The following is a 13,171-nucleotide window of genomic DNA, read 5'->3' on the forward strand; positions in this document are numbered from 1 at the left end:
AATAATAATAATAAAAGGGAACTTATACAGAGACCCACCAGGGAGATCTCTCTCCTTTTGAGAAGGAGAGGGGCTGTGAAGAGGCTGTGAAGTATGTATGAGGCTGGGTAGGGGAGGGGGCAAAGAATTTGGTGCGTGGGGGGGGCTGTTCCAGGGTATCCAAAATACTAACTAGAAACAGGAACTGAGATTTCCTTTAGCCAAGTATCTGTTTGTCCCTGTACTTTTCCTCTAGCTATCTTCTTTCCAACATTTTTTTTCCTCCCTCTCTCCTCCCTCATCTCCACCCCCCACCCCCTCACCACAGAAGGAATTGGCCAGCTCCACCCAGCCGGCCCCCATGGCTCCGCCCCCACTCGGCAGGCCAAGAGTTAACAGCTGCACCTGTTGAGGTATACCTGCTGTCGCTGGCACCTGTACCTGTAGCCAATCAGCACCAGCGCTGCCAGGAACCTACCTGTCAGCAAAATCCCCGACACTCAAACCTCAACATAAATCAAACACTTCCCTGGGCAGGGAATGTCTGTGTCAGGCAAGAAATAGAGACAAGAGCAGTCAGCAGAGTCTCGGTGCCGGTGCCTGTCGTTGGAGCCTGGGAGCAGGAAGATGTCGAATGAACTTGAGTGAGTAAACACTGGTGGATGCCTGGCGCTCTCAGAGCGTGGAGGCTGGATGGGATTTCCAGAAGGGGAGAGAGCAAGGAGGCTGGCGCCAGGATTCACAGAGCAATTTGTAAGGGTAAATGAATGGGCTGACGATCTCACTTTGGCGTGTAGAGGCAAGCAGAGTCTCGAGTGAGAGCTGAGTGTTTCCCTGGGAAAATAGTTTGTGTTTTTTGTTGTGTTTTTTTTTTTTTTCTTTTCCCTCACTGCTGAGCAGTTTCGAGCCAGGGAGGGAAACACAGGACTGAAACTCTGAAGGCTTTCGGCACCACTTTCTGATACTCTGAAGGGGCCTTGGAAAGCAGAGACAGCCTCTATTCCATCTAGGCTTTCTATCTTCTTGCCAAAAGAAACTTCTCGGAGGTGGTTCTAAGAACTGTCGTAGGCAGAGAATTGGATTTCTCCAAAGGGACCTGTTTGTTGGGCTGGAACAGTCCCAAGTGGGAAGGTTACAGTGTGATGGTTAAACATACACACTGTAGTCTGCTTGACCTAGGTCCAAATCTAGGCTCTGCTCCTCAGGGGCGGTGTGATCTTGGATAAGTCATTCAAATGATCTGAGCTTCATTTTTCTCACCTGGAAAATGGGTACAAGAATGTTTTGTTGGATTCTTAAGAGAGTTCAGTGTGATAAAGGCTGAAACATGTTTAGCAAAGAGCCAAGTTCTGAAGATGCATCCAATAAAATGTGGTTAATTTTATTCAGAGGCAGTTCTAAGGCTGAGAAAGCTGAGATGTGGTTTTTAGTCAAGTCATCTCTATTGCCTGGTAGGAATCAGGTGCCTTCCTGCCCACATCTGGGATTTAGACTCCCCACTAGCTGATTCTGACCTTCACCATGGAACCCCTGCTTGGGGGTCCAGACCTCAGAGAAGTGAGGTGAGGCTGGGATTCTGGGATGCTTTAGCCTGGCTTCAGGGAGCTGGCAGAAGCCAGGCTTCCAAAACACAGCTCTTCCTGCCACCCACAGAGGTAAGTGGGCAGAGACAAGCTTTGAACAATCTTTTTTTTCTAGCTACTCCTCAATAGATTGTTTTTAAAACTTGAAGACCTGAGGGCAGAGTAGTCGGTGGGTCCTGATTGCAGACAGAGTTCCAGGATACCAGCGAGCTCTTGGGTTCTCCTGAGTTAGCCATCTCTTTTCATTGTACAATCACTAGGCATCAGATTTCTCTTGAATGAATTCCCTGGAGTTGACAATGTGTTGACAACTGGAGTAAGAGCAGGGGCACTGGAACCAATACCTGAGTTCAAGTCTAAGCTCTGCTACTACTTTGCTGTGTGACCTTGGGCAAGTCACTTCACCTGAGTCTCAGTTCTCTCATTTGTAAATTGTGACCATAGTGCTACCCACATCATGGAGTTGTTGGGGGGAATCCAACAACTTTAGAAAAGTGATCAGTTTAAAACCTGGTAAGAAGAAAGCTGATAATATTCTTGGTACTTCATTTACAAATAAACAATCAATGAGCATTTCTGAACCTCTTGCTTTCTATGATTTCACACTTTGAAAACAAGAAAAAAGCTTTGTGATGTGTCTCCATCCCACTTAGATCTGCTGTTTAAAACTGCAGAGGCTGCAGGCAGAATCTATTCATTGGTGCCCCTTAGGGGGTAAGGGTCCTGAAGCTGGGTTATTCCAACAGAAAGGTTTCTTGCTTTTCTCCTCCTTAATGATTTGAGTTTTGAAGTCAGATCCGCTGACAGTTGAGGCTTCTCCATTTGGGGCGGGGTGAGGGGACCTGTGCCTGCAGAGTAATTGCAGGCTGAAGCCACCATTTAAGATTACAATGGCAGAGCCTCAATGCCTGGGGGCTCAGCTGCCCTTACAGATGTGGGGTGGGACAGAATGTGTGTGTGTGTGTGTGGGGGGGGGGGTGTCAGGACATCAAGTGCTTGGTTTGCAAGTTTTGAATGGCTGCTGCTGGTGCTCCCATGGCCATATTCTTGAGGCCTCTTTTCCCCTAAAGCATGCTGAGTGAAAAGGACTGGCCTGGAGTCCATCTTAAGCCACGATAGAAAGGATTTGCATATGACTCTAAATTCTGCCATTCACCAACAGCAGGGATCCTGGTGAATGTGTTTCTCCTCTCCCACCCTCAGTTTTCTCCTCTGTCCAACAGGGGCTACAAATATCTACCTGGCAAGAGGAACAATGAGCTCCCGTGGGTGGGTCACGCAGGCCAGAGTAGGAGCTCCATAGGGAGTCTGATTGGTCGGCCTCTGGTGGAAAGCCCTAGGAAGGCTGGGTCTTGAGGACCATGGAGGCCAGGGCGGTATAGTTAGAACTCAGCTCCAGGCAACTGGCGGGTGGAGCGCAGCGGCCTTTCATGTGGTCAGGCACGCCAGCTGGTAAGCTTCGGCCAGCCTCCAGCCCTCCGCATGCAACCACCCTGGCTTTTGGCTGCCCCGGGGCTAGAGCCGGTTGCAAGGCATCCTGGGGCGGAGGAGGCACCGGAAGTCGCTGCCTGAAGCCCTCATCTCCGAGCGCCTGTGCGCTGCTAGGGGCTGCTTGATGGGGCTAGAGGTCTGGCAGCCTTAGCCTGGGCCTAGGGCTGCTTTCCGGACCCTTTGGAGTTCCACGTGTAGTGGTGCCCAAGGGCCCACACTGTGCCATCTCATCCTGCTCCTCGAGAAAATGAGGGTTACGAGATTAAGTGACGAACACATAGTAGGTCTGTCGAATGGAAAGGAAAGTGAGCGAGGCCCCCAGAATTTCCCTCTAACACCCTTGCTGGGTCCACAGCCTGGGCCCCCACCCACTGCCTGTATTCTTCCCCAAAGCCTTGGGGAGACGCGGCCGAAGGTGGGAGGGGGACAAGAACCGTCCCAGCCGGGTGACTGCGACCGCGGGCCAGGGCCCAGGGCCCAGGCTCCAGGCTTCATCTGATTTCCAGGAGCGCTGGGCTCCAGACTGCCTGGAGCACTGAAAGAGTTAACCAGGAACGCCTCCCCGCTGTGGTTTTGTGGTCGAAACCATGATTGCCAGGAGCAAATTTTTGTCGTGCACAAGGTGTGTTATTAAAAGTCGGAGTTACGCTGGTGGTGAATGAAAAGTTAAAAGCCCTCATTAAGCTCGGGCTGTAAAACTGGCGGACTCCGAGGAGAGGCTGAGACAACCCTAACGGCGGTGGCGACCCGGGGCGCGGGCACTCCTGAGGCTTCTGCCGCTCCACGGATTGCCCTTGCCCAGTGAGGCCCTGGGTCAGGTGCCTGGAGCCCAGCGAGTCTTCAGGGTCCATACAGAGGGAAAGGAGGGGCAGGTAGGGTCTCAGGGCTGAAGCACAGTTAGCATACTCCAAGCTCTACCTAAAACAAAAGTAATAATCAAGCATTTATTGAGCGTGGACTCCACGGCAGACACAGTGTCTGGTGCTTGATAAATACAGTATCTCCTTTAACCTTCCCAACAATCCAGTGAAAGGTGGGAGTATAAGTGCAATTTTGCAAAGAAGGGGACTTCATGCTTGCCTCAAACTTGCCCAAGCTTTCACAGGAATAGCTGGGATCTTAACCCAGAGGCCGGAAGGATGCTCACACAAGTCTGCAACCCTGCATTCCTATCTGCACAGGAATTAAAGAAAAGGCAGGAGATATGCCAGACTGTTAACAATGGTTATCTCTGAGTGGAGGAATACAGGTGAACTCTAAGTCTACTTCCAGTTTTTCTGTTTGTTCCACATTTTTTATTATTTTTTATTGATTTTAGCGGGAAGAAGGGAGAGAGATAGGGATATAGATCTATTCCTATATGTGCCCTGACTGGGGATTGAACCCAAAACCTTTGCACTTTGGGATGATATTCTAACCAACTGAGCTATCGGGCCAGGGCTCTCTGTTTCACATATGCTACATTGCGTTTTACAAACCTATGTTACTTTTGAAATGTTACTTTTGAAGGGGGAGGAGAGGGAATAATTTTTAGTCAAGAAAATTATTGGTTCACCTAAAAACAGTATTCTCAAAGTGTGATCCCTGGACCCGAATCATCATCACCATCATCACCATCATCACCTGGGAACTTGTTAGAAATGCACGTTCTCAGCCCCACCCTAGACTAACTGAATCAGAAACTGGGGGTAAGACTCAGCAATATGTGTTTTAACAGGCCCTCCAGGTGATTCTGATGCATGTTCAAGTGTAAGAACCATTGACCTAGAAGATCTGGCAGGGAACTGGGAGGCAGGAGGTTCCCAGACCCACTGCTGACCTGCAGTGTAGTTGCTGAGTCAGCAGGCTGAGAACTTCGCTGCCCTGTGGGAGTTCAGCTCTGCCATTTATAGACTGGGTAACTTTTGGATGAGCTCCTTAACCTCTCAAAGTGTCAGTTTCTACGTGTGTGAAATGGCAACCGTAATACCCACCTTCTGTGGGCATGTATGGGAATGAAAAGACACAGGGCCTGACACTATTAAATAACTTTGTTCCTTTTCCTCCCCTTCTCTTGCCTCTCCTCTCTGGAATTCAAGCTTTCCCATTTGTAAAATGGAGCAAATAATCTTGGTTGGCTGCCTCCCTCTCTATTCCTTTTGCCTCCTGAAAGAGAGCAAACGATCTAGTGAAGCTTCTGAAGGGAAATGATCTCAGCAATACCAGGTATTATTTCACAGGATCTTCCTAGGAGGTCAGCGGGAACTGGGAACTTATGAGGGCAGAGACGGTGTGGTATTCACCTTTGTGTCCCAGTACCCGACACGGGGCCTGTCACTGAGTAACCCTCAGTGAGTGCTTGTGGAATGAATCAGTGAGTGAATGAATGAAGGGATGTGGCACCCTGGGTTTAGAGGTAGCTTTCAACTTCTTTCACAACTTGACTGAACAATAGAGGGGGAAAAAAAGGAAAATGAGACAGAAAACCAAGAGGAGAATAGAGCATGAAAGAAAAACTCCCATTGAAAGAAGAATTTTTCAAAGGGAAGGTAAGTTTCTAGTATAATTAGAAAATGGCATATAATTAATTTACATGCAACTAGAAGCATTGGCTGGGGCCTGACCGCGCTCACCTTGCCCACCTGGATCCAGATGGGGAAGCTGGCAGCCCTTGCCCATCTTATCTGGGAATCTCCAAGTGTTAGGTCTCCTGCCACTAGGAAGAGATGTCCATTTATAGGTGGGAGAAAGTGAGGCTGTGAGTTGTCATGCAGTATGCTGAGGGCTACCCTCCACAGTATTAGTAATAATAGTAATAGTTTACATTATTATGCGCTGCCATTATGCTGATTACTCTACCTGCATTATCTCATTGCATTTTCCAACAGGAATACCTCACAGAGTTGTTGTAAAGATTAAATAAAACAATGACTGAAATTGTTGAGCCAGTACCTGGCACTTGGTAAGCCCTCAATGAACAGTAGCTATCAAAATAATCTTATGAGGTTAGTAGTCTCATCTTCCCCTATTATACAGGTAAGGAACAAACAAAAAACAGACCAGGCACAGAGAAGTCAAGTTGCACAAAGTCACACAGCTAGTCAGTAGTGGTGCTGGAACCCAGGTCTGCATAGCTCTGGGACCCACCCCATAACCATGAATTGATACCACCTCATTCAAACTGGAATCACTGCAAAGCCATCCCCTTTGCCGCACTATTTCCTTATTGGAGCCCCCACCTGAACCCCCAACATTTGACAAGCACATTTCACAACCTGTGCATCCAGAAACCAGATGGGCCACTGGCAAGCATGAGAACCCTGGAGCACGCCTGTCATGCCCAGGAAACGTCTTGCGTGAGGCTGACTGAAAACTGATTCCTCCGTGAGCCAGGGCCTCCCTGTGGGTCATTAGTGAGTGTGATTGATCACTGCTGATGGGGCTGGGTAGCTCACATGGGATTTGGCAAGTCATTGGGTGTATCTGGGTGTTAACACCCAACTCAGGTGGCCCATGGAACTCTTCCTCCTCAGGTTGGAAGGTGGTGGGGTCTAGCCTGTTCTAGGACCTCCTTGGGTGGAGCTTGAGGCCACCCCCTTGGTGGTGAGTTTTATTCCCCCTTCTGCAAAGTTTAGTAAGAGGCCTTACTTTTCCATCTCTGAATCATTGAGATTCCTTTGAGATAGGGCAGTGATTCAACCAAGTACTGGATGGGAAGCTAGGGGATTTGACTCCCAATGTTGTTATGTCTTAGGCAAGTCACACCTCTCTGGGATGAGATTCCTAGGGTCTCTGCACCCTAAATTGCTAGGATTCTAACAAAGAGAAATGAAACCAAAAGGCTTCAGCTATTGGCACATTTACTTAGTCTTACTGGGAGTTTTAAATGACTCAGCCAGAAAACACTGGGCATTTAGAATCCAAAGGGACTTGGGATGAAACCCTACTTCACCACTAAAGGCTTCCTCTGGTACTTAGAATGTTACATGTTGCAGTGGAAGGCTAAGCCTCTGACTGGGCTTGGAGCAGCTGGTCCCACACCCCTCCCACACTGTGAGTCCAGAGTGAGCTGCTGGGGAAAGACCCCGCCCACATGAGAGCCCCTGATTGGGCAGTTTGCACATTGTCACAGGCTAGGGTTAGGAGACCTCAGGAAATGAGGCCTGTGTCTCTCTTGATTTTGTAGCGAACCCTCGGAAGCAAAGCCAGACCAGCGACACTTGAGGAAGCAGCCTTGTGAAGGTTCTCCATGTGGGAAGCTAAGCTTGATGCCATGAGATGCCAGCTGGGTGACATTACTCAGGCAAACCAGTGGCCCTCTATGGCTCAGTTTTTCCTGCTATCAAATAGGGATAGTCATGCCTTCCCTCCCTGCCTTATAGGGGTGTTGCAGGATCAGAGATGATGACAAATGTATGAGAAGCATGTTGAAAAAATATAACACACTATGCAAATGTGAGGGATTATCAAATCTCGGACTTGAGTTTCCTCCTCAGTGGGCTGGCCTTCCTTGAAACAAGACAACATATGCAAAGGACCTGGCTCACACTTGACACAGTAGGGGACGAGCTCTAGGAGCTGCCCCGGGTGTATGCCTTTGATCTTGCCTTTCCTTTCATCTGGAAGGCCCAACGTCCTCCCCACTCACCTCCAGGCTCCCTCTTCCCCTCCAGCCTTTTCCTCAACCAACATCCAGTCACCCCAGAGTTCAGGAGGTCAGAAGTCCTGCTTCTTTTCCTGTATAGCTTTCTTCACCTGACATTAGCTGTTTGTTTGTTTTTGTGGTCATGTCTGTCTTGCTGCCATTAAAGTGCAACCTCCGTGACAACAGGGATGGCCATAGTGTCTTGTTCGCCTAGGAGCAAGGCCTGGCACACAGTAGTAACTTAAAAAAATGTTTGTTAAAATGAATGATGGATGGTTAGATAAACGAATGCCTCCCAGAATTATTATTATTTTTATCCTTCTCTTCCATATCCCTTCATGGAAACTTGTGGTTTGATGGAAAAGTATCTTGTGGAGTTAGTTCCCAGGCTGGATCCCACGAGGCCTGGCTTTATAACTCCTTGGCCAGTCCCCCGGAATAGGTCACCTGTTGTCTATTTTTTGGTCTGTAAAATAGAGGTAATAACACATCGTGCAAGCTGAGAGGCTCCACGAGATAATGAATGTGAAAGTCAAGGCAAGGGGTTATTACTTGTCTCTTTTGTTTTTCACACAGAACCTTGTTCACAGGAGGCTTGAGGAGGATGTTAATTTAAGAACCTCAGGCAGAGTCTCCCCTTTACTCTCATTTGAGGGTTCTGAGATGATGATGGCAATGATGATGATGTTGGTGGTGACGATAGCTATTATTTACTGAGCAATTATTCTCTGGCAGGCTCTAGGCTAAGCACATTTCTTACAGTAATGCACTTAATTCTCCTAACGACCCATGAGATTAGCCCCACTCTGAAGTAGCCAGCCCCAGTGACTCCATCACAGGACTGTGTTCTAATTTTCTACACAGCACTTATCACTGACTAAAATTAACTTATTTACCTACTTGTTATAGTCTGTCTTCCCAATTAGACTGTAAGTTTCGTGGGAGCAGAGCCTTATCTCTCTTGTGCTTGGCTGATTCCCCCATGCCTAGAAGAGTCCCTGACTGGCACTCAACAGACCCATTCAACAGATGGAAAAATAGGCTCAGAGGAGCTAAGTACCTTACCCAAGGACACACAGTTACTTGGGTCTGTCAGGCTATTCACTCTAGTGCTACTTCCTCTCATAGTGCTATGCCCTGGTGGAGAGCTGATGTCAAGAAGGTTGCCCAGGGTCAAGTTCTCTACCCCCCCACCCCCCACCCCCACCCCCCACCCCATCCCCTTTTTGCATTTCAATAGCTGAGGAGTTCTCCTTGGACAGGGACACCAACAGAGAGTTTGTGGAGGCCCAGGGGGAAGGTGGCCACATAGGATGGGAGTTGCCTGGTGTCCCCTCTTTGTTCTGGCTCTGGCACCCGTGAGTAGGGGGCTCACTCCTTCTTGGAACCCTTTTCATGGCTCTTACTCATTGGGCCCTTAACCCTCAATTTCAACCTTTAAGCAAACAGGTTCTTGGATTTCAGTATTTGGCACATAAGGCAATAGTAACCATATCCACAGTCAAGACTCTCTAGTAGCCAATGCTTGGTCTTGGGATATAAAATTGGTTGGTAGCATGAGCAGGTATTGGGACCAGGACATAGGCTTCCGGATCCTAGACCTCATTTTCTCTCTTACTTAGTCCCTCTTGCCTTGTATGGGTGGGAAATTCCATTTTGTCTTGCAGTAGAGAATTAGTTCAATGTATTCCAGGAGGGGGATTTCCACAATAGGAAAGACATCTAGAAAGGAAACTAGTTTGGGTTTAAAAGCCACATCTTGAAGTCCAAGAGGTCCAAGTTCAAGTTGGCTGAGTTACCTTGAGCAGGTAATATCACCTATTTGGGCCTCTCTTTCCTAATCGTTATCTGTCAGGACTATTGTGCAAAGTAAGAGGTGACACACACACACACAAAAAAAACAGTGGGCACAGTTTCTGCGTATAGCAAATGTGTAAGGTACGGCAGCTACTGTTTTTCAAGGAGTCAGACTTTGGGATCCCAACAGGGTGTATTGGAGATCCCTTGTAGAGCAGAAAAGCCTCCCAGGAGAACAGCAAACATTGTCTGTTCTTTTTTTTCTGATGTGACTTCATCATTGTCTTCTAAATTTAATGTTTAAGTAGGATGAGATAACTGATAGCTCATCAAAGCTGATAATGATCATTCCTTTGGAGTCAGCAAATTGGGGCTCTAGACTCAGATCTGCCACTGACTTGCAGGGTGGCCTTGTCATGTACCATTTTGTAACAAACACCTTGACATCTAGCTCTAAGCCGGACCCAGAGTACAATAATGGCTCAAATGGCCTGACCTGTGGTGGCGCAGTGGATAAAGCATCGACCTGGAAATGCTGAGGTCACCGGTTCGAAACTCTGGGCTTGCCTGGTCAAGGCACATATGGGAGTTGATGCTTCCAGCTGCTCCCCCCTTCTCTCTCTCTCTGTCTCTCTCTCCTCTCTCTCCGTCTCTGTCTCTCTCTCTCCTCTCTAAAAATGAATAAATAAAAAAAAATTAAAAAAAAAACAAAAATAAAAATAATGGCTCAAATGGATTAAGCACTCGTTACGTGCCGGAAATAGTTCTAAGCATTTTTCATTGGGCAATGCACTCAATCTTCATAATTCTACATGGTGGATGCTTTTATTAGACACATTTTACAAACAAGGAACAATGTTTATCACTTGGGGTCTCAACTGACCAGGAGGGTGGGGTCTACAAGGCCTTTCCCCATTTCTCTGGTTTGGGAGTTCCCTTTAGCCTGGAGATGGGGGTGGTGGTGGCAGCCACCCCGGGCTTGCTCTGTAAGTTTCTCTAACCCCAGGCCCAGGAGGCAGCTAACAAGGGCCTCTTCTCGCCTCTCTGTCTTGAGGCTCTTGATTTATAGCAGCAGAAACTCAGGGTGTGCCTCCCTCTCCGCACCCTTGGAGCAGGAAGGTTTCTGTCATTTCTCTTTTTTGTATGACAGCTCCCTCTCCCTCCCTGCCTCTTAAAGCCCAACGCCCCGCACCCTGGGGCCTAGTGGGATAGGAGACACTGTGCCCCAGATGAAGCCCCTGGGAGAGCTGCTGCCCACGGCCTGCCTGGGTGTGGCCTGGCTACTGCTCCCACTCTGTGTCTGAGTATGGAGACCTGAGCTGCAGGACAGCAGGAAGGCAATCCTGTGACATGATTTGCCCGCCTACCAATCTGCCACAGTGCCTGAAATTCCCCACTAAGGTGCTTTTCTGCTGTGGTAAGGATGGCCCTCTCACATATGGTAGAGCAGTGTGTCTTAGTGGGAAGTAAGTGGGCTTTGGTGCTAGACAAGCCTGGGATTAAATCCAGGTTGTGTCATGGACTAGCAGAGTGAACTTGGGCATTTTCTTATCCTCTCCATGTCTCTGGTTTCTTCATCTATAAAATGAAGCAAATGATCCTTACCTTGAAGTGTTCTTGTCAGGAGCAGAAAGTGATCGGAGAGCATTCATATATATTCAGTAAATAGCAGCTGACATCGTTCCCATGTCCCTAACACGAGTGAGTCTACCAGGCTCACCTAGAAAGGAAGGCACTGGGGACCAGGAGACCAATCAGTGCCCACTTCATCTCTGGGGCTCTTTTCCCCAGCCTGACTGTTCCCATCTTCTCACTTACCACTGTCCTTTACATAGTCTTTGCTCTAAAATGAACACAGACAGAATTTTTCCACCTCTGTGCCTTTGCTCACAAGTAAGAGTATGTTCTATCTATATCAGTGATTCTCAAAGCATGGCTCCCAGACTACCAGCATCAGCCTTACCAGGAAACTTGTTCAGAAAACAAAATCTCAGCCACCCCAGACCTACTGAATCAGAACCTCTAAATGTGGGGGCCAGAAATCTGTGTTTTAACAAGTGTTCCGGTCATCCTGATGCAGCTGAAGTTCGAGATCACTGTTCAGTATTCCAGCATCATCCTACTCCAGCTTGAATCCCCTCTGGGCCAGGAGTTTGGGCAGCTCCCTTAACGTCTCCAGGCCTTAGTTTCCTCACCTATAAAATAAGACTAATAATAGTACCTGCCTTACGGGATTGTTGGAGAATTCAATGAGCGAATTCATGAAAAGTGCTTAGCTCAGCACCTAAAACAGGGCCCGCGGGCCACATGCGGCCCCCTGAGGCCATGTATCGGCCCCCGCCGCACTTCCGGAAGGGACACCTCTTTCATTGGTGGTCAGTGAGAGGAGCATAGTTCCCATTGAAATACTGGTCAGTTTGTTGATTTAAATTTACTTGTTCTTTATTTTAAATATTGTATTCCCGTTTTGTTTTTTTACTTTAAAATAAGATATGTGCAGTATGCATAGGGATTTGTACATAGTTTTTTTTTTTATAGTCTGGTCCTCCAATAGTCTGAGGGACAGTGAACTGGCCCCCTGTGTAAAAAGTTTGGGGACCCCTGACCTAAAACATGGTCAATGCTCAAAAAAAGATTAGGTAATACTTTTATCACCATCATTATTATTTGGTATATCCCTATTCCCCTCCCTCCCACATTTCTGAGCTATATAATCCCCAGTGCTGGGTGTCCCCAAATAAAATGTCTGCCTCCTCCAAAGAACCTCTCCTGATTTCTTTCCTTCAAGCCATGCGACTCTTGGGCCACACACTTGTATTTGTTCACTTTCACAACATGAGTTTGTATATGTCCTGCTTGCCTTGGTGTGCCCGGCGCCAGTCCACTCCAGTTCCTGGCGCCTGCACGTCAGCTTGGGCACTCTAGAATACCTGTGGGTCAGAAATGCCATTTCCCAAGACCAGGTCCCCCCCTAGGCTTCCTCGCTTGGACTCTGTCTCTCTCTCCCTGACTAGAAATGACCTCCAACCTTCTGTACCCATGGTTTTGAAGAAAGTTTCTTCAGAAGAACTCATGCTGGGTTATCTGGACATGTTATTCTTTTCAGCTTGTGAACATTCCCATCCTTGTTACACTGATCTCCCTTAACTCAATACCTTCTATGGAAGCACTGGTTGACTCTCCTCTGAAGCCTTGCAAGGTTGGGGTTGTGGTCCTACGGTTGTAGGTGAGGGAACTGAGGCCCCGGGTCTAATCTTCTGCATGGCAACATTTGGTATTGACTCAAAGCATCCAGCTTCAGTGTTCATTCTACGGCCCCCAAGCTGCCTCAGGTGGTAGAAGAGGAAGTTCCCAGTTCTCAAGGCTGCTGACTCTCTGAATTCCTGGGCACTGGCCTGAGGCTGACCCTTCATGGCCCTCCTTCTGGGACAGCCTAAATTTGACCCCCCTCACTTGCCTTTAGTTTTAGGTCTGTGCGGCTGCTAAAGAACGACCCAGTCAACTTCCAGAAGTTTCCCTACACGAATGAAGACGAGGCCTGGAAGACCTACCTGGAAAACCCCTTGACGGCCGCCACAAAGGCCATGATGCGAGTCAACGGGGATGATGACAGCGTGGCGGCCCTGAGCTTCCTCTATGATTACTACATGGTATGTTGGCCACCTCTGCGCATGCCCCGCTCTGACTGCATGTGTGT

General features: G+C 48.2%; 1 protein-coding gene across 2 annotated transcripts in view; it reads left to right on the top strand.

The window, feature by feature from the left end:
• The first annotated feature begins 413 nt into the window (after nucleotides 1-413).
• GRHL3 (grainyhead like transcription factor 3) overlaps nucleotides 414-13,171 on the top strand; it is a 34,697-nt gene continuing 21,939 nt past the window's right edge. For both annotated transcript variants that reach the window (XM_066375439.1, XM_066375440.1), the window contains exons 1-2: nucleotides 414-623; nucleotides 12,938-13,124. In XM_066375439.1, the coding sequence (XP_066231536.1) occupies nucleotides 607-623; nucleotides 12,938-13,124 (204 nt within the window). In that variant the 5' untranslated portion in view covers nucleotides 414-606. The remainder of the gene's footprint in view (nucleotides 624-12,937; nucleotides 13,125-13,171) is intronic.

This window comes from Saccopteryx leptura, chromosome 3, assembly GCF_036850995.1.
Source record: "Saccopteryx leptura isolate mSacLep1 chromosome 3, mSacLep1_pri_phased_curated, whole genome shotgun sequence".
Classification (NCBI taxonomy): Eukaryota; Metazoa; Chordata; class Mammalia; order Chiroptera; family Emballonuridae; genus Saccopteryx; species Saccopteryx leptura.